The following is a 21,460-nucleotide window of genomic DNA, read 5'->3' on the forward strand; positions in this document are numbered from 1 at the left end:
GATCTTACAAATCATTTGCTTGAGGGGTCGTCTTTTCCCCCAGCCCATCATTCCGAGGTCAACGTCGAATTAGCTAGCTGGTATCCATGGGCAGGCAGTCGACAAAATCATCCTAATTTGCCTCCACTACTACTACGTACTCATGCTTTGTTGATTCTACTTCTGTCCCCATCGAAAGCCATGCAGCCTTCCCTTTCGGCGTCTGTTACCTCAATATTACTTCCCCCGTAGCTTTTCTACTCGAAGTCACATACAAATGCAATGATCTCGTACGTATTTTATCTATTGTTCTAAGTATTGTTTTGCGATTACATATTCATCATGACCATTTTGCTGCTCTGCACGCTTTAAATCTCCTAGTTAAATGACTTTAGAAATGGTGTTTTGTGTGATTCAAGGAAAAGGCTAATGGCCCTTAGTGAGCTTTAGGGATTATGGGGTTCATGGTTGGGGTTCAATCCCCCACCAAATATTAAAGCAGTACTAGTCTCTTAAAAATAAATGGCCTAAAAAACAAAATCTCTTTCTACCCTTCTTTTCCTTTTCTTTCTTTCTTTCTTTTTCTTTTTGTTATGAACGATAAGAGAAAAGGAACAAAAATGCAATCAGAATACACAATTCAGTACTTGTTCCTTAAATATAATGCTAGTTGAATAAAGCCTCTGAAATATTCTCAAGTAGTGCTGTTAATTAGTGTGTACGTGTGTTTAGATCGATCTCTATGTATGGATCCTTATATATAGATTCAACATCATGTATTCTAAGGTTGAGTTGTGCAGTAACTTTCCCCCTTCTCTGCTAGATCATGCTGCATCACAGCTTCCCTAGACATCTTTTGGTTTTGCGTGCGTGAGAGTGAATTATCACATGCAGATGGTCAACTTCTTGTACGTGGGATTGTAATGCTATATATTGACGACTAGACAAGCTTTTGCATGCAAAAGGATTTCGAGTGCTGCAGATGTGCACATACTAAGAGGATGCAATAACAGACTGATCATCAGCCTGTTTGTCGAGAGTCGAATCTTTTTGTTCAGGACTGTGATATTCAGTTTAATTTCAGCTTCTACTAATAAAGGAGGAAGTAGCTTTCCCTTTCCTGTCCCTGATTACTGCTCCTTTTCTGGGTAGTGATTCTCGTGATCAAACAAAACAGCATTACAATGAACCTTTATAAAGCAACCTCATTTCCTGATCTTTAAACGTACAATCTATATGAAGGAGAAAAAACTCTCAGCAATAGCATGGTCGCCCTAACATATATAGTACTCATGTGCGTGGTATTAATGGTGGGAGCATTGCGTTTTGATCTATATATATATATATATATATATATATATAGCACCTTAAAGCTGTAGAATCTCATGATTCATGTATAGTGAGCGTATATATATTACTGAAACCTTAATTATATAAGAGACAAGAATATTTTCGCCTTCTCATCTTTTGAAGATACAGCTTTTTGCATCTGTGGGGTTTATTCCATGATAACAAACTGCTTTTTCTTTTCTAAACGACATTGACACTTCCATTGCATGGTTACCGAAAGTTAGGTGTTTTTAACTTCTGAAATAGTTACTCTCCATTTTTAGAATAATTCTAAATACAGTCCCAGTTGAGGCTTGGGTGCGCACGAATTAATGAAACGGCTCGTTTCATTCATCCCAAATACATCCCCTCCCTCATTCCCTCTCCCTCCCAAGTTCCTCTGCACGAATTAGGTCTCTCTCTCTCCAACGCGTCGTCTTATGCAATTTTAGTTTCTTTCCATACAAACTTACTTCACTCAAATCTAGTTAGTGCAAAGACAAAAGATGAAGATGAAAATTTCTCGTTTTGGTTTCCAGTTATGGTTGCTTGGACTCTTTTCGCAGGGACTTTTGTCACAGGCCCCGTTGCGATACAACTGGGTTCTTATTCTTGGGTAGGTTTTCGGTCACCCGAGCAAAGAGCCAGGGGGCCTCAGTTTGCTGCTACTTGGACTTTCTGGAAACCAAAGTCTCTGACATGAGTATTAATAGTAATTGTTCATTTCAATTTCATTATTTTGTTATGAGAAATTATGTTTGTAGTCGGACTGCACGCGCACGTCTTTTGTGATGAAACGATGCGTTTTATTAAATAAAAAAAAACACATTGTTTTGGCAGACGTCCATCCCCTTCCCCCTTCCTCAGTGCAACATCCATCTGAGCCCTTCGTCAGCTCGAGACGGTCGTCTCCTTCCTCAGCTTGAAGTTGCCGTCCCCTTCCTTAGCTCGACTTTGGCCCCTTTCCAGATCTCTCTCTATATTTGAAATTGATTTATCAGAGTTGCTCGTATTTTTTCTGTTTTTTGAAGAAAAATTAAAATTTTATATAATACAGAAAATTATATAAAAAATATTTATACAATATAAAAATTTAAAATATATATATGAATCGGTTTAATCTAATGTTAAAAAAAGAAAAAAGAAAGTAGATCAATTTTGATTAATTTTTAAAAAAATAGAATCGATAACGAACCAAATCAAACTCACTACAAGAAAGGCAACGATTTTGGTGGAATCACTACATTATTTAGAAAAATTCTTACAACCGGTCGGGCTGCTTATATTCAAAATAACAATCTTTCAATCACATGATAACACGTAAGCCTTCATCACAATTCTCCTGAAGCAACACTGCACCATAATTTAGCCCTTTACCCCTCGCACCCGAACCCCCAGCTGATTTCAACCCCACGACTGAGACACCCGAAGGAACCCCCTCAGCCACAGACAGCTCCTCCACCATCTTACGTAAACTAGGGTAGCAAAAAGAACCAATGGAGACCTGCCCTACGTGGCTAGCAGAAGCCAGACCACTCACATTGCGCAGCTTTCTCCTGCAAGATCGAAATGAAAATCACTAGGCCCTTTTCCCTCAAGGTCACAAAAGCACAACCAGCTTACAGCCCTATACCGTCGCCTACACCACCACGGTTCTCACGACAATGTCGCAAGCTATACGCAAATGCACACTTTGTTTTCACACCACAAAACAGAGCAACGTCGCAGCCCTTGCCTTGCTGCAAACCACAAAAGAACCCAACCGTAAACCACAGCATCTCCTCCCTCTGCGATCACCTAGATTGCAGCCCAGACAACATGGGTCCTCCGTCTGCAACGAAACCAACTCCATCTTCGACCTCACTACCTTTTCTATTATTTTTGGCTGTCGTTTTTCAGTCCCAATTCCATCTAAGTTCCACAAACATATCCTGCAGTTGAAGAAGGAGAGGATATGGAAGGACGTGGGTCAAATGGTTCAATCTGATACCATGTAGAAGAACACGATAACTAGGAGATTTGAAAACACTCTGTTTTTCATTGAACTTGAACGTATACATTGTTGTGTTTATATAAGCTGCTGGTATAACAGAAGTCCTAGTTTATTGCTTTTGTTCTAGTTATCGTTGAGTATTTAAAATTCAAAATACTTGATTACAATCACTAACTTAAATTTATAATTCAAATACAGGATCACCATATCCTACTCCTACGTTGTAGGAACTACTTCTGCAGGTGTTGAGTCTGTTGAGAGTTGTTTGTCAATACACAAACATATCCTGCAGTTGAAGAAAAGAAGAAAACTGCCCCGTACGGCGTTGGATCGTACTGGTCAAAATCATCGACCTCATCTTCGCCTCCCTAAGCGTAATTTGACATATATACATGTTGCTTGGATTTTGGTTTTCTTGATCCAAGAAACGAAAACGAATAGGATATAAAAAAGATCTATTCTGAGATGGAGATGGTTGGCAATAATTCTGTAGTAAACGAGGAAGAGAAGGGCAGAGTCAGACAGTGCAAGGAAGAGAGGGGCGGTGGTTCAAAGGGATGCATCGAGGAAGAGAGGGGCAGAGACGGGCGGGGGTGCAAATGAGAAGGCAAAAGGGCTAAAAGCATGCAATCATGATTTTTTGTGGTGAATTGTATTTCTCTTACAACGTGTTGGCTTATGTGGAGTTAGCTGAATAGAAAATTATTTTTGTAAACTTTTCAGCCGGACTGTTGGAAAGCATTTCTCTATTATTTATGTTATCTTTGAATTACTGGTTGGCCCCTTCCTCAACTCTTAACTGGGCTTTACAGGGTCAAGATCTTCCAGTGTCATTGCTGCTTGATCAGCTCTAGGACTTAAACCATAGAGGATCCATCATTATTCTATTATTATTCCTGCAAGTATTTTGACAGTACTGTTAATGCTCAATAAATGTTATAAACTAATTTCCTTTTGCTTTTTTTTTTTTTTTCTCTGGTTAGCAACTTGGCCTGGGCAGATGGTCAGAGCGGTAAATATCATGAATGAAGTTTGCTGGCACTGGCAGTGAAAAAGGTGTGAGCAGAGGAGCTCTAGTTTCGATGCAGCTTGTCTTTTGCCATGAAAAAGACGTTCGAGATTCGTACACTGTTCCTTCACACGTTGGGGGCACTCTTTCGTTTACACGGAAGAAGATACCAGTATTTTTAAAATAAGATATATAGCAGAGAAGAGAACTCTTTTGATTATATAATTCTCAGCCAACCAATCAATACTCGTAACAGACTAAACACATACAGATTGTGAAAGAAAACAAGAACACAAGAAAAAGAGAGGGAGAGAGAATTGAGATGCAAATGTAAAGTAAAAAGGCGCAGATAGAGAGAAATTATGAGTGCTAGTCCATCTGAAATTAGATGCAAAACGATCATCTCTTTCTCCCTTTTCTTTTCCTTTCCCTCCTTTTAAGACAAAAGAATAAAATATTTTGCAGAGATAGAAACATCTTCTTCTAAAACACCCAACTTGCCCTTTTTATTTGTTGCAGCAGTTACTTTTTCTGGGTAATAAATTTACATGCCAACCATGTATTAAAGAAGTTGAGTTGTAAAATTAATGAGAGAAAAGGGAGCAACGGTAACCTTCAGTTGTAGGTTAACGGAACTTTTTTACGAGTGAAAAGCGAAGCAAGGGAGATAGAGATGTAACTACAGAGATAGAGAGAGAGAGCTCATAGTTGGGCGGCAAGTGCAATGTTTTTCTCAGTGCGTTCTCTTTCTTAATCCTGCAGTCTATCCTCAACTGTTAACTCTCTCTTTCTCTGAACTTTTTCTTCAATCTCTTGCTTTTGCTTCTATCGTCCATTTGTTTTTTTTTTCTTTCTGCTTTCCACCGCCATTGACTCTCTCTCTCTCCCTCCTTGCATTGATTTGTCTTGGTTCCATTGCGGTAAGCAAAACACCCCGAGAGGATCTCTCTCTCTCTCTCTCCACCCCCCTCTATCCATTTGGATTTGGTGGCAAAAGAAGAGTTGTGAAGTGGGCGTGAGCCATGGAAGCTCCAAAACCAGAAGAGATAAGCCATCATCCACCAACGGACCAACTTCAAGGCCTTGAGTACTGTATTGACTCGAACCCGTCATGGGGTATGGCCAGTTTTATTCCTTTTCCCAACCCCGTTTCTCCATTCATTGATTTCTCGTTTTCTGGCCCATTTTTTAATGTTCTCTGTTTTTTACCTTCTCATGTTTGCGTATGAAAACAGGGGAGGCAATAGCTCTGGGTTTCCAGCATTACATTTTGGCCTTAGGAACTGCAGTTATGATCCCAACATTCCTTGTCCGTTTAATGGGCGGCACAGATGTGAGCCAATTCTCTGTGGTTTAGATTGTTTATCACAACTTTGTTCTGAGTTGGAAATCAGATAGTAAATTCCGTGATTTTGTGTTCAGTTTTTAAGAAAAGTGTGATTATTTTTCCTGCCCATCTACATGGGCTTGCATAGTTAATACGATTTTTTTGTGTGCCTTTGATCCTCCAGAATGATAAAGTGAGGGTGGTACAGACTCTGCTTTTCGTTGAAGGAATCAATACATTACTACAAACATTATTTGGGACCCGGTTGCCAACAGTGATCGGAGGATCTTATGCATTCATGGTCCCTATTATATCCATAATTCATGATAAGTCCCTGATGAGCATCGAAGACCCTCATCTGGTTAGTCCAATGATTTCTATCATTTTTCAGTGCTCACTTCTTTATTATTTTTCTTAAAAGTTGAACCTTCAGTGGAAGGGACATGTTCTTTCGGTGGATACTCGTGTGACCTACTCACTTACCCAGTTGTCTTTATCATATCAAATTTAATCTATTCAAATTTGTGTGAAGATCCAAGATCGATAAAGGTGTTCCAGTGTGGATGGGCGAGTTGGTGGGTCCAAGTGTGTTTTCGAACATAATCTTATCTTTTTAATATTAAATTCTCAATTCACAGCAACTCTTATCAGTTAAATGTAATGGCAAGCTGCAATATTTTTTGTTTCCTTTGGCATTGAGTATTGATAGCAAAGTCCCAACTAATAATTTGGAGTTGCATAAGATCTCGATAAAGAGTTTCTCGTAAGTTTACGTTGGATGAATTAAGGATGAATCCAAGGGCAAGCTGCTGTTGTATTTAGCTGCATTCATTTTTTAACATGTTATATCATAAGTACCTGATACCTCATATGCTGATTTTGGAGAATTTGAGTGCCTACTTGTTGTTTTATAGAGCAAAACTAAAGGGCTTGCATTTATTTGTAGAGATTTCTCAACACCATGAGAGCAGTCCAAGGTGCTCTGATAGTAGCATCAAGCGTACAAATTATTTTGGGATTTAGTCAAATGTGGGCCATCTGTTCCAGGTACTGATTTTAACAGTCTTAGTCAAAGTTACGAATCCGAGTACCAGTTTTTCTTTTTCCATTGATTACATGATTGCATTCTTTTCACCTTTTCAGGTTCTTCAGCCCTCTTGGAATGGCCCCAGTGATTGCGCTGGTGGGTTTTGGTCTGTTTGATAGAGGTTTCCCTGTGGTATAAGAATATTATTGCCAACTTTCTTTTTAATCCTCAGTATTTTTCCAAATTGAACCTAAAGAAAAAGTATCACTTGTTATGTCCTTCACACTGTATTTTGATTTAGTGAATTTCTATCAGGTTGGACGGTGTGTGGAAATTGGTGTTCCCATGCTTATTCTGTTTATAGCCTTCTCCCAGGTACTACTGCTATGTCTTTTTTTAGCCAAGATTACTTATAAATTTGTGCTGATAAATATATAAAAGCACGCTTAGGCATTGCTATTGTATATATCCTGTATACTTGGGTTTTTACCTATTCTTTACATCAATAAAATCTTGTTTACTGATTAAAAAAAAAACACATCCTGTAGGGAAAAAAAGAAAAGAGATGCCACATTGAGTAGCATAAATACTTCCATGCTTAGGAGAAACTTTTACTTAAAAAATTAATTTGTTAGGTTAATCTTGGTTGTGAATATCTATTAATTATATCATAAATTTTTAAGCTTTGTCAAAGTGAGAATTTTTGGAAGTTGAAACTCAAATGTACTATTTAAGAGTCAACACAGTCCGAATTTTAAGAGAAGTTCTCAGGAAACTCATTTTAATTGTGCAGAAATTGAACAATATTACATTTTCTAAAACTACTAGTGATTTATATGGATGATTTAAAAGGGTGATCGGGCAAATTGGGAAAAAATGTCCTTGGGATCTCTCTTTCACTGTTGCCAAATGTGCTATATTGTGCCAGGTCTGGTTTCTTCATTGCATAAAACAGATATACTTGGTCGTGATAAGAGGAGAGGATTGCTTGTGATTCCGGAAGGAAGGAAGGGGGAGGGATGGAAGAAGCTTGCTGATATTTTAATGGAGATGGCTGATATCCAGATAGTTGCTGCAAAGAAGAACAAAGGTGAGGGAGGTGCTCCATCATCGTGGGCAGGAGGTGCAAGGTCGTACAGTGAGGTGCTGAAGAAGGTACCGCATCGTGCTGCATTAGACGTGGTGTCAGGTGTAACCATCTCTGAGGACGTGCAGCGGCATGGTGTAGCAGAAAGCAGATTGGCGGGGCTAAATGAGGAAAGCATTTTGAAGATGTTAGTTGGATTGGAGGAGAAGATCGGCATTGTGTTAGATGAAATAATTATCTAAAACGCTGTGTTAAAGGTAAGGAGGTGGTGGGCCGAAATGGTGGGCTTGGTATGGGTCTGGGCAGAGCGATGGGCTTGGGCAAGGGTCAGGCATCAGGCCCTGTGAAGGCCTGGAGGGCAGTGGAGACAGTTGGGTCGGGGAAGGTCCTCGGATCCGAGATATCGGACCAGGGACAGCGGGTGGCGCCGATAAGTTCATTACCGGCAATCTTGCCGGCACAGAAGCTGTCGACAACCTCGGTCGAACCCTCTGGTTAGACGGAAAAGGAGATTCGACTCGGATCCGAGATGTTGGACCAGGGTCATGTTGCTCCTGTGGCGCCGATAAGTGCATTATTGGCAACCCTGCCGGCACAGAAGTTGCCGACACTCTCGGTCGACCACTCAGGTGAAACGGTAAAGGAGTTCCGACGGGGAAGAGGTAGAGGAGGGGGAGTTTCTGGCGTTGACTTCCGCGTCTGTGGAGAAGGGACTATCGAAACTATGCGTGGTGGACGAAGTCCCAGAAGTGGTGCACGAGCAGTCAAGCTTGAGGGATAGAGAGATGTCCCTTTGCGGTGAGGTGTTTTTGCGGGACAGTGATGTGGTTCAGAGTGGTCTTTCACTCTTGGTGATGAGTAGACCTGATGAGTTATTTTCTGGGGATGATTCTCCTCTTAATAATATGATTTTAAGTGGTGAAACAAATAAGCTGGATGTTTTGGTGATTCCCAATAACAGTGTTGGGGAAGAGGGGGCTCTTACTCCTTTATGTACACTCCCTCCCAGTGATTATGGGAGTTGTTCGACGAATTGGATTTTTAAAAAGGTAGAGGAGTTACAGAAAATTTTGGGGTCTCTTTTGGAGGTTATGAGGAACAATTTATGGCCCTTCTTGTGGCTATTGAAGCTAGCCGTTCGAAATCAGCTTCAAAACAAGATAGGGAACTTAAACGCTTAACATGCTCCATCAATTATGATGTCAAGGAGGGGAGTAGTGGAAGGGTTAGATCAAAAGGGAGGGGTAAGTTAAGTTTTAATGAAGCCTAAGATCGTTTCTTGGAATGTAAGGGGTCTCAATGATAGGGACAAATGCATTCGGATCAAAGCGCTATTGAGATCATGGAAGGGAGATGTGATATGCTTGCAAGAAACAAAGTTGGGTTTTATTGATAGAAGTTTTGTGCGTAGTATTTGGGGATGTTCTTATATGGGTTGGTCCTATTTGGCCTCTCAGGGAGCATCAGGTGGAGTATTATTAATGTGGGATAAAAGAGTGGTTGAGGCGATTAAGGAGTGTGTTGGAGAGTTTTCGGTTTCGGTGCTATTCAAAAATGTGAGCGATGGGTGGATTTGGGCTTTTGCAGGGTCTTATGGTCCTAACATAGATAGAGATAGACGACGGTTGTGGGAGGAGTTGACGGGAATACACTCTTTATGGGATGTGCCGTGGTGTATGGGGGGTGATTTTAACATTACTTGTTTTCCTAGTGAACGATCGGGGCATCATCTTTGGCCATGGCGGAATTCTCTGAGTTCATCTTTGATATGGATCTTATGGACCTCCCTTTGGTGGGTGGTGAGTATACTTGGTCTAATGGCCGTGCTTGGTCGAAATTGGATCGATTTTTTGTCTCACCGTTATGGGAAGCCCACTATCCAGAAGTTAGTCAGAAAAGGTTAGCTAGAGTTAGCTCAGACCATTTTCCCATCCTCTTAGATTGTGGTGGCATTCAAGGGGGTCGCCGGTATTTCAAGTTTGAAAATATGTGGCTTAAGGTGGATGGGTTTGTAGAGATGGTGAGAACTTGGTGGACTTCGTACCAGTTTAGTGGCACTCCGAGTTTTATTCTTGCAGGTAAGATGAAGGCTCTAAAGCAAGACCTGAAGAAATGGAACTTGGAAGTTTTTGGTCACATTGACAATCAAAAGTCTATTTTGATGGAGGAGTTGCAGGAGTTGGAGGGTAAGGAATTATTGGGAAGGGCTTCGGAGGAGGAGTTATTGAGAAAAGTAACGGTTGTGGCAGAGTTGGAAAGGGTGTTGCTGTTAGAAGAGACTTCATGGCGTCAAAAATCCAGAGCCCTCTGGTTGAAAGAGGGTGATAGGTGTACGAAGTTTTTTCACAAAATGGCTAATTCTCATCGACGTAATAATGCGATTGAGTTGTTACATTCAAGTACACAGGTGCTATCTTCTTCGGCTGATCTAGAAAGTCATATTGCACATTATTATGAGACTCTGCTTACCGAACCAGTAACTTGGAGGCCGAAGCTTGATGACTTACCATTTGAGGCAATTGATCCGCAGCTTGTGAGTGTATTGGAGAGACCTTTTGTGGAAGATGAGATTTTCAAGGTCATATCTGGTATGGCTAAGGACAAAGCGCCGGGTCCGGATGGTTTCTCAATGGGTTTCTTTCAAACTTGTTGGGATGTGGTGAAAGGTGATGTCTTGCAGGTGTTCAGTGAATTTCATGCTTATCAAAAGCTTGAAAAATCACTTAATGCGACTTTTATTGCACTCATTCCAAAGAAATATGGGGCGTCGAATATTGTGGATTTTCGCCCAATAAGTTTGATTAGCAGTGTCTATAAGATTATTTCAAAGGTCCTTGCTAATCGGCTTAGTCTAGTGCTGGAAAATATTATTTCCAAGCCTCAAAATGCTTTTATTCATGGGAGATATATACTTGATTCGGTGCTCATTGCAAATGAATGTTTGGATGCTAGATTGAGGGAGGGAAGTCCAGGTATTCTTTGCAAGCTAGATATGGAGAAGGCTTATGACCATGTGAACTGGGATTTCCTTTTGTATTTATTGAAGAGGTGTGGTTTCGGAGATAGGTGGATTTCTTGGATGCGTTTTTGCATTTCAACGGCCCGGTTTTCAGTGTTAGTTAATGGCACTCCTGCAGGTTTTTTTCATAGTTTGAGGGGTTTGCGACAGGGTGATCCATGATCTCCCTTTCTTTTTGTCATAGTTATGGAGGCATTGAGCAAGATGTTGCAGGCTACTGTTAGTGGGGTTTTTTATCTGGTTTTCAGGTGGGACATAGCTCTGGTAGCTCTTGTATCATTTCACATCTTCTTTTTGCAGACGACACTCTGTTGTTTTGTGAAGCGGATAGGAGTCAGGTCCAAACTTTGCGTGCATTATTACTTTGTTTTGAAGCAGTATCAGGGCTTAAGGTGAACTTTGACAAGTCTGAGTTGGTTCCGGTGGGTGTGGTCTCTAATATACGCAATCTAGCAAGTCTTCTGGGTTGCAGGGTGTCCTCATTCCCAATGAAATATCTAGGTCTTCCATTAGGTGCTACTTTCAAGAGTAGAGCTATATGGGATGGGGTGGTAGAAAAGATAGAGAAAAGGTTGGCAGGATGGAAAAGGGTGTATCTATCGAAAGGAGGTCGTCTCACTCTTATCAAGAGTACCCTTACAAACCTCCCCACTTATTTTTTATCCCTTTTTCCTATGCCTGCAGGGGTGGTGAATAGAATTGAGAAACTCTTCAAGGCATTTCTTTGGGGAGGCTTAGGGGAGGAGAAGAAAGTTCATTTGGTTAATTGGAAGACAGTATGTTCTCCAGTTGAGTATGGGGGGTTGGGTGTGTGTAACTTGAGAACTTTTAATAAAGTGTTGTTGGGGAAATGGCTTTGGAGATATCATATGGAAGAGGGTTCTTTGTGGAGGGAAATAATAGATGCTAAATATGGGGTTGATTGGGGTGGTTGGTGTTCTAAAGAAGTGAGAGGGGGGCATGGAGTGGGGCTATGGAAGTTTATAAGGAAGGGGTGGATTATTTTAGTAAATCATATTCGTTTTGTCGCAGGTGAGGGTGACCGAATCAGTTTTTGGCGGGATGTGTGGTGTGGAGATCATGCATTGGAAAGGGTGTTTCCAGCTTTATATCGTATTGCAATTAACAAGGACGTTTCTGTGGCGGAAGTGCGATTATTTGCTCATGGTTCGCATCAGTGGAATATTCTGTTTAATAGAGATATTCATGATTGGGAATTATCTATGGTTTCAGATTTTTTCAGCTTGCTACATTCTTTAGGGTCTACTATGGCGCAACAAGACAGCTTGAAATGGAGGTTCCAGGATCATAAGAAATTCTCAGTAAAAGCGTATTATAAAATTTTGATTTCACAGGATCACACCTCATTCCCTTGGAGGAACATTTGGAGGTCTCGAGTGCCCTCTAGAGTTGCTTTCTTTGTTTGGAATGCCGCCCTTGGGAAGATCTTAACCACGGATAATTTGAGGAAGAGAGGATGCGTTGTACTGGATTGGTGTTACATGTGTAGAAAGAGTGGAGAATCGGTAGATCATCTTTTACTACATTGTGATGTAGCAAGAGGGTTGTGGGATGAGATTTTTCGACGGGTCGGTGTGGCTTGGGTAATGCCTAGGAGAGTGGTGGAGCTGATGGGTTGTTGGAGGAAATTGCAGGGCAGTCATCAAGTGGCAGCAGTTTGGAGAATGATTCCGTTGTGTATCATGTGGTGTATTTGGACGGAAAGGAATATGCGATGCTTCGAAGACAAGGAAAGAACAATGATGGAGCTGAAGAATTATTTTCTGCACACTTTATTGCTTTGGTTTTCAGCTATTGTATTAAATGGGGATGATATACATGAATTCCTATCTTTAGTTTAACGCTCTTAGAATGTATCTAGGTGTTCAACTGTATACTTCCTGTGTACTAGGTATATGCCTATTTCATTCACATCAATAAAGTTTATATCTTACTTATAAAAAAAAAAGATACATGATAAGCATTCTAACCGTGGCTGTTTGCTTTTTTGTATACAGTACCTAAAAAATTTTCAGGCAAGACAACTTCCAATACTAGAGAGGTTTGCTCTCTTGATATCAATCACTGTGATATGGGCATATGCGCACCTCTTGACAGCCAGTGGCGCATACAGACATCGACCAGATTTAACCCAACTTAACTGTCGAACTGACAGGGCCAATCTCATTTCTTCTGCTCCATGGTTGGTAGCTAAAGTAGCCCTTGTCAAATAAATGTTATCAAATGTAAGAGACTAAAGACTCTCACCGATAGATGATGATACACAATATCCGGGATTCATCCTGCTGAGGATCATAATGGTTTCTGAATGTCACATCACCTTTGGGGGGTGGGGGAGGTGGTTAATCTCCCTCCCCCCTCCCAACAAATTAAAAAAATTCACTCTAATTAAATTTTGTTTACTTGAAATTTCTGGAGAAGAAAATGGGCTTGTGATATGCAATTGAAAATCATAAAGAGGGAAGCGGCAAATAGAAAGTTTGATTGCCTCCATCTCACACATTGCACTAGAACATGATGTAATACAATGATTGAAAGAATATTCATAAATTCTTCTCCCAAACTTGGTAGAAAGATTGTGAAAATTTGGACGAAACTTTTATCAACTGCCTGTTTGACCTTGAAATTGATTTGTTGTCAGGATAAAGATCCCATACCCTCTTCAATGGGGTGCTCCAACCTTTGACGCGGGTCATGCTTTTGGAATGATGGCTGCCGCTCTAGTTTCATTGATTGAGGTATTACCGTGTAAACTATGGGATCCATCAAAGATGTAGTAGTTTTGATACGAGAGTAATGTTATTGTTTGCTTTTATAGTCAACTGGTGCTTACAAGGCTGCATCACGTCTAGCAAGCGCTACACCACCTCCAGCTTATGTTCTTAGCCGTGGTATTGGCTGGCAAGGAATTGGGATCCTGCTGAGTGGACTCTTTGGAACATTGACTGGCTCAACAGTCTCCGTGTATGCATGATTCCTTCTTGCCTTTTTAACTTTCTCACTTATATGCTGTGGCTCATAATTTATGTGAAACAACAGAGAAAATGTAGGGCTTCTGGGAAGCACTCGTGTTGGAAGCCGCAGGGTTATCCAAATCTCTGCTGGTTTTATGATATTCTTCTCTATGCTAGGTGAGGGACAGAATATATTATTCAATGTACTTGCCTGTATAATCACGCTTCTTGTTCTTGAGACTAATGTTTTCGCTTTTAACTTAACTCTGATTTCTTGATTGGTGCAGGAAAATTTGGAGCTTTGTTTGCATCAATACCCTTCACTATATTTGCTGCTGTGTATTGTGTTTTGTTTGGTCTTGTTGGTGTGTGTTATGCTCATAGCTTCTCTTCTCCTCTTCTCTGCACAAGTGTTGACATAATTTTGTTTTCAGCTTCGGTGGGGCTGTCATTTCTGCAATTCACGAACATGAACTCGATGAGGAACCTCTTTATCACAGGTGTAGCCTTCTTCCTAGGTTTGTCTGTTCCCGAGTATTTTAGGGAATACACTGCCAAAGCTCTTCATGGTCCTGCACATACCAGTGCTGGATGGGTGAGTTTGTCTCGTTATCTGTACTCAAGTTTGCAATTTGAAACTGTACACAACCGCCACGAGAAATTACAATCTATAAAAAAGATTATCATTTAAAGGATCGCACTTCTAATATCTTCTCATCCATGCTTTTGTACTGATTTAGAGTAGTAACTTGTGCATATCACCACTAGCATCATTATTTACATTACCTTAACTCTTTGTTAAATTTGATCTACTTGTGTTTCTTTGATGTGCAGTTCAACGATTTCCTTAATACAATCTTCTTTTCATCCCCGACTGTTGCAATGATTGTTGCAATTTTCTTGGACAACACACTCGACTACAAGGATAGTGCCAGAGACAGGGGAATGCCATGGTGGGTTAAATTTCGGACATTTAAGGGAGACAGCCGTAATGAGGAGTTCTACACCCTCCCTTTTAATCTCAACCGTTTCTTCCCTCCATCTTGAACAAGTGGTGGTGCCCATTAAGAAGAAAGATGTCAGAGGAAAAGCATCATTTCCTGATGAGGATTACATGATGATCACAATTTCCGTGAAAGAAGCGTGCAACAAAGATCCATATGTTCTCTGAATGGCAAAGGAATGCCACCTTTGCTTGCTCTTCCTTTTTTCATTGCTTTATAATATATTTGACTCGGATTATTTGGGGTATAATGCACTAATTTGTACCTCCCGTTCGGCGTTAGCAATCAGTTTGGTTCGAGAAGGACAAGTTGCAGCAGCTATTCGAGAGACCCAATGAAAATTAAATAGGGCTCTGAACACACTCATTGATATTCAAGAGATGGTAGTACCAAAATCTAGAGACGAATACATATGCAGAAATGTGTTGGGCTTCATCTATACCCATTTATATTGCTATCAAAAGATGTTCCAATTGTCAGAGATTTTGAATCAACTACATCGAAAAAAAAAAGATAAGAGAAATAATTATAAGGGAAAAAAAATTACACTGTAAGCTTGAACACTCTGCATATGCTATCCGCTTGAAAATCTCAACTATGCTGAACAGATAAGGGGAAAAAAACGTTGAAAATATAAGAGAGCTTAAAAGAGTGGCCAAGATAGGACATGCTACTGAGCTTTACACATGCACTCGGGGCACCTTGGCTGTCGATAAATGCTCCGACCAAAGCCCCTCACACGCACCCTTTGACCTTCGTCGATCATCTTTTTCACTCTCTCTTCAAAACTGTTCCATCCAATTGTGCTACTCTCCGACAAAATTGTTGCCAGCCTCTTCTTGTTAGGCCGCAAGGTAGGAGCATGGCCACCACCATAGTAAGTTCGGAGTCCAGTCACCAGGGATGAAAGTTGGCTTCCAGAGTCAGTCATGGCAAAAACATCCGCAGTTGCACATGCAATAAAGTCCAGTGCAGCTAACTGCATACACAGCAACTCTTTATCGTTAGTAAATATATTAACCAACGTGAGTAGAGAATTGGAGTCCAGATTGTAAAGGTATACTAACGATACTATCCATTTCAAGTGAAATAGAGAGGATCCTGTTCCGTATAACTCTAGGCACCCATCTTATGCACTCTCTTAATTAATACCATATGACATCAGGGAAGGCACTGTGATTATTAGTGACACATACGAGATCACTTACCAAGTACATGGTGCTAATTAATTCAGTACATGGTGTTAATCAATTCATTCTTTTCCTAGGCAAGTATATGGGGTAATTTTAATGCAAAATAACCTCGCACTACAATATAATTTGGTTTCATGAATGACAGAATTTCATGGCATTCAAAATAAAGAACACCGACTACCAATTAGAGATTTGCATCCTGTTCAGTTAGTACGTACAACTTTAAATCCTTTGAACAAGGTGGCCATTGCCTACTTCTCAGTTTGTCTTGGGGCTATACAAGGAATAGATTTAAATTCTTCCAAGAATTTAAAGAGAGAGTTTCCATACTGTGTATGATGAACCTATCTTTTTCAGAGAAGACTAGTTTTTTACCTGAGAAGAGAAATTTCTAAAAGGTGCAAGTTCGTGGGGAGTTAGAATGGTTTCCTTTGTGACCAAATTGGGATAGAGACTGGTGAAGGAATCCATCCTGGATTTTTCTCCATAAATATGAGAACCAGCCAAATAAATGTAAGTTCCACGCTTAAAACCAAGTCCAGATAGGACCAGTGCTGCTTCTTCTGGTGTCAGTGGACATCTTCCCAACTTTCTTAACTCTGCTGGAGAAACAGGGCTGCAAACAGCAATACAGTGTGGCAGATAGATTGGTAAACTAATATATATTCGTAAAAACAATGTTAAACCTCAAGAACCCATACCTTGAGTTCTTTAAGCGCTCAATAAGCAGAGGAAAATGGATTTCTCTATAGGCTTGAAGTTCCTTTTTCTCACTTGCTCCACCTCCAAATTCACACAGGGAGTAAGCCACCATGTCCATTTCAAATCTCAAATGTAGAGCAAGGTATTTGGATGGGCTTCTAGCAGCATCATTCTCATTCGATAGATTTTCGGGCATAAAGTTTCCTAGTAATTGTCTGTCCAGCATACTCCGTGCGGCATCATATTTTCTAATCCTTCTGACCAATAATGAACCAACTCGTTGGATTTTTGGCACGAACTTCAAAGCATGGAAGTTACATTTGCATCTTAATCTCTGTCATAAGTTCAAGTATAGTTTAACTGATTTGTAAAGGCATCATGATCATGCATACTGGATAACTATACAGGAGTAATTCAAGAAATTACATGTAATCCGAGTAAATGGAATGGTGAAGAGTAAATCAGTTAAATCATAACAGTAATCAGTTAGTTTTTTTTTTTTTTTTTTTTTTTGAGTAAATCATTGGGCCTGGAGTTGAAGTAGACATTCCCTTTAATGGGAGGCATGCTTCTGAATTATTGTGTGATTGAAGTATGCATAGGTAAAAAAAAATTATTGTATGACGTCAGAATATTCAAACTTGTAGGGTATGTTAACCAATTAAGAAAAAAAATCCACCTAGGGAGCATAAAAGATTTGACTTGAGATAAGCGCCAGAGAAGGAAAAGGCCTATAGAAGAGTGCATTTAGAGTAAGTCATTTTAGTTATATAAAATGTGTATGTACTTGTGTATGTGTGCATTTCTGTTTTCCAATATATGCTATACGCCTAATGTGCAAAGAAATTTTCTTATGTCGCAAAGCAACTCCAAAATGATGATCATAACTCATCACGCTTGTGAATATTAAGTGAAAAATTAAGCCCCAATCAACAACAAGTATATTAATATTCAAACATTTAGGGGAAGTTTTATAACCTGAAGTTTAGAAGGAAATGGATCAAAGCCTAGTCGATTTCCAAACCCAAGGAAGTGAACAATTCCATTTTGTAAGAGGATGGGAAGTATATTTCTGATGTAATCAGCAGGCTTTGCCTCCTTTGGAAGATCTGCATCAGTAATCTGAAAGCAAGGTAAAAGCTTTAGAACGTTATCAAAATGAGTGTAATTTATTCATTACAGTATGTTACACAAATAACGAAGATAGCATACCAGGCTACCTAATGCTTCAATGTCAAGTGATCCCAGGTCAGGAGGGAGTTCCTTTACAATATTGACTTCATCCTTCAAAACATTCATAAAATACTCCTCTTGGTAAATATCACCAAATTGGCTGCACTTTTGTCAAATGAAATGCATGAATTAACTGAGGCATGAACGCCAAGGTTAAAAATTTCCAAATAACCACTAATTCCATTTAGGCAACCTAATTGAATCAGGGATATCATGAAAAACCTCAGTGGTCAACCAGGAAACCAAGGAATGAGTGTATAATCCAGCATAGTTAAGAATATGTTCTTTGGTTCATGTCTTTCAGATGATCGGAAGCAATTGTTCATTGAAACTTGTGATACTACTGTATATAATATCTACTAACTGTATACAATGTAAAGCTATAAATATGTTATTCATAGTCATGTCATCCATGCTGATCATCAACCTCAATCTTAGGTTCATAAAGGTGATAGTGACTTACGGCATCAATATTTGCATTGCTTTAGCTTTTCAGGTCAATATTATTGAACAAATCAACTTAATTAGTTGTTGTCGAATGTAAGATTTGCTTCATGAACTGCTGTTTTTTTGGGAGTTTACATATTTGCATTGATTTTTTTATTGGGAAAAATGATAGATATGATCTCAAACCTGGGATCGTTCCAAACATTGCTATATAGAAATCTTGGAATAACCAAAGTTGCATTAAGAAGAGATGCCACAGCAACAGCATTGCAGATCTGTGAGCATTACCAATAGCTTAGTCAGTTCAGCTAGTGGAGTAGGTAACTGAAGAAAAACCACAAGAAGAGACTACAAAATAAGCTCCCCAGAAATACATCTGAAAACAAGCTAGAAATAATCAAAATAATAACAAAAATTATAGTTGATATGCAAATAATGTGTGCTCAACTTATTTTCAAGTAGACAAATTCATATTTTGTTTGATACATGAAGTTTGCAACTCAATCTATGTAATTGAGGAAAGAAGATTCAGTCTAACAGAGCCAAAGATTAAACACTTGGCCTTAAGTTTATATTATGCCCTATTCTTACATAAGCAGCCTGAAGTTTTTCAAAAGTCAAATTCTAGGTATTTTATTATTCCCCTGGATTGAACTATAGTTCTCAAATCTCAATATCAAGAACCCATTACCTGAGAGAGCTCTCAGAAAACCCATATTAATTGCAGAAGAAATTAGCAAACTTATACTAGTAAGCACACAAAATCCAATACAAAATAGTTCAGGATAATTACTCCTTGCTTCATGAACGACTCATTCTGAACTATATACACACACGTCTCTCCTTTAACAAGTGTCAGATAATGGTGAGTGGGTGAAGCTTGAACTGTAGCTTCTCCCCCAATTCAAAGCCCTTATTCTTCATAAAAATGCAGGATCCATGGCCATTTTCTAGACTAACGTTTCAGACAAAGAGCCCCCTGATATAACGAGGCTAATGCTGTCCTAAGTATTTCTTTTTCTCAATAAGTGGAATTGCATTGTTGCCCCCAAATATTTTACTTTTCTAACTCCAAAAAATTCATCAGGGTTTAAATTATTGTGTGTGGATAATTATGAACTCGGGCAGCTTGGTACTTACAGCAACTCGTTGTTGATTGAGACCCCCATTTGCACTGATTAGTATGTAGCCATTATTTTTGTCGAATTTTCCTGTCCAGGAATATAACTAATTCAAGAGTATTTACAGTAATGGTAACCTGCTGCAATTGACTTGCAAAAATTAAAATAAAAACTATGATTAAAAATTTATAAGACAATATTATTATTTTTTATTGTTAATTTCTAAGACAATATTATTGATACTCTTATAGCACTACATATTTCCCATGAATCAATCTAGGCAGGATAAAAATTCAAATACCTAGATTGCTCGGAAGCTTTCGGTCCGCACATGGTTTCCATGCAGATGCCTTTGAATATGGTTCCTCCAGAGTCTTGACGTCTCTTGCTTAAACTCTTTCTATAACATAGCTAACATCTCAGATATTGGGATAAAGAAATCCCGTTACCTAATTTGACAAGCGAATCTGAAAATGTGTACCAACCATAGAAGTTTTGCAGCTAACCTCTGCAAGAGCACTGGATGCCAAGTTTAGTAGCCGGTCATACATCTGTATTGGTAATTTTTCGTCATTGATGTAGGCACTTCTATCTTCCTCCTTTGAAAATAAGATGCGGTATATATGAGAACAATTAGTCGGCATGACTTAAGCATATCAAAAGAATTATAAAATTGATAATTAATTACAGTTTGCACATTATTAGAGAAAAACCTTGGCAAATGACTAAAGATACTCTATAAACCAAATGATTCACATAAAGGACACCCAAAATGCATAATGCCCATAACCACCTAAAATCTGAGCTTGCAGAGTGAAAATAGGTACAGAATGGCTTCCAAGTCTTGTAGAGAAAACAAAAATATACATATGCACGTCTTTAATCCACAGGTTACTTGACAAACAACAGGGTAAATGTTACGTAAGTGGACTTCAGTAATTGAAGCGTTAAAAATCCATCAATAATGCTTATATATCAGTCTCAGCAGGAAAACGAATAGTAAAATAATTGTTAAATTGTATCTGACAGGAGTGCTTGGTGACAGGTAGAAAGTATAAATAAACGTAACAAAATTAGACAACTTAATCACCATTCACCACGATGGCTGCAGACTAACAAGGAAACCAAGAATGAAATAGCAAATTTCTCAAATAAGCACCAATTGGGATAGAATATGATTGTCACGTAAACTCGACAGCTACATTCTGGCCAACTCCAATTCCATCTCTCGAGTTCCAACATAGTCGTGGACCAGTACTAACATCACTAGCTAATTCAATAGTAGGGCATCTAGTATTGCCTCGGAATATATTTACCTCGAGCCCACCTGATTTGCTTTGGGCTGGATGATACTGAAGGTTTCTCGAATCAAAAATGGACATCATGAGGGAATCAAGCAGGAGAATGAAACCCATCAACACAACCATAAAAGCAATTGACCTCATGTGCTTTCGAAGCCACAGATGCCTTTTCCCCACATGGCCTCCCTTACAAGCAGTATGGTTTGCAGAATCATTCCTCCATCCATTAAGTAATACAGTTTTGGGATTACAATGATTATCTCCCCATGAAATTCTCCTTCCAATTGAAGGATCACTTCCTGGTAATGTTTCTGGACCTCTAAAGTGATAGTCCTTCATCCCTAAAAATTAGTCGGCATTCTGAAATTCAGGACGCTAACTTCTTGGGGGCAGTTGCTTCCCCATTAGACCATTACCTCTGTGTAAAGCTTCAAGTATCCAGGAATGTAACACAGCACCACAACCACCATTTCTTATTAATACAACGATTAGAATAAACTTTTTAACCAGCACCAACCTCTACTTCTAGGGGCGCTCACACACACACACAAACCAACCACAAACCTATTAGACCGTATGAGGCAAATTCAGGATTTGGTGGTACGTATTGGCATCGTGAAAAAGAAAGATGATCTATAAATTAAGAACGCCCAAGAATCTATTCAAAGCGAAGCTAAGAAGTAGGTGATAGTAATAGACATAAAGATGAGTGAA

General features: G+C 39.4%; 2 protein-coding genes across 4 annotated transcripts; one reads left to right on the forward strand and one right to left on the reverse strand.

Moving 5' to 3' along the window:
- The first annotated feature begins 4,933 nt into the window (after window positions 1-4,933).
- On the forward strand, window positions 4,934-14,987 carry LOC121264735 (nucleobase-ascorbate transporter 2-like). 3 transcript variants are annotated; one of them, XM_041168036.1, is made up of 13 exons: window positions 4,934-5,426; window positions 5,546-5,643; window positions 5,822-5,998; window positions 6,584-6,684; window positions 6,781-6,856; window positions 6,980-7,039; window positions 12,789-12,973; window positions 13,433-13,529; window positions 13,610-13,755; window positions 13,831-13,922; window positions 14,033-14,110; window positions 14,180-14,245; window positions 14,580-14,799. In XM_041168036.1, the coding sequence occupies exons 1-13, from the start codon at window positions 5,333-5,335 to the stop codon at window positions 14,594-14,596; spliced, it is 1,287 nt and encodes a 428-aa protein (XP_041023970.1). In that variant the 5' UTR covers window positions 4,934-5,332; the 3' UTR covers window positions 14,597-14,799. The 3 variants fall into 3 exon arrangements, with proteins under 3 accessions (XP_041023970.1, XP_041023969.1, XP_041023968.1); XM_041168035.1 differs by having other exon boundaries at window positions 4,936-5,426; window positions 6,781-6,820; window positions 14,180-14,340; window positions 14,580-14,987; XM_041168034.1 differs by having other exon boundaries at window positions 4,937-5,426; window positions 14,180-14,340; window positions 14,580-14,987.
- Window positions 14,988-15,246: 259 nt separating this feature from the next.
- On the reverse strand, window positions 15,247-21,318 carry LOC121264734 (O-fucosyltransferase 8). Its single transcript, XM_041168033.1, is given in 11 exon segments — window positions 15,247-15,728; window positions 16,318-16,558; window positions 16,644-16,978; window positions 17,623-17,766; window positions 17,857-17,977; window positions 18,511-18,599; window positions 19,465-19,535; window positions 19,747-19,812; window positions 19,815-19,845; window positions 19,952-20,044; window positions 20,762-21,318. Coding segments are annotated over 11 exon segments (1,824 nt in total). The 5' UTR covers window positions 21,086-21,318; the 3' UTR covers window positions 15,247-15,419.
- Window positions 21,319-21,460: the final 142 nt, after the last annotated feature.

The sequence above is a fragment of the Juglans microcarpa x Juglans regia genome, chromosome 5D (assembly GCF_004785595.1).
Source record: "Juglans microcarpa x Juglans regia isolate MS1-56 chromosome 5D, Jm3101_v1.0, whole genome shotgun sequence".
Lineage (NCBI taxonomy): Eukaryota > Viridiplantae > Streptophyta > Magnoliopsida > Fagales > Juglandaceae > Juglans > Juglans microcarpa x Juglans regia.

Bases quoted from the DNA above. Each gene is read 5' to 3' on its own strand.
- LOC121264735 (XM_041168034.1), top strand. From the start codon at position 5,333: ATGGAAGCTCCAAAACCAGAAGAGATAAGCCATCATCCACCAACGGAC. The intron at 6,685-6,780 runs GTACTGATTTTA...TCACCTTTTCAG, and splicing joins ATGTGGGCCATCTGTTCCAG to GTTCTTCAGCCCTCTTGGAA. The intron at 13,756-13,830 runs GTATGCATGATT...GTGAAACAACAG, and splicing joins ACTGGCTCAACAGTCTCCGT to AGAAAATGTAGGGCTTCTGG.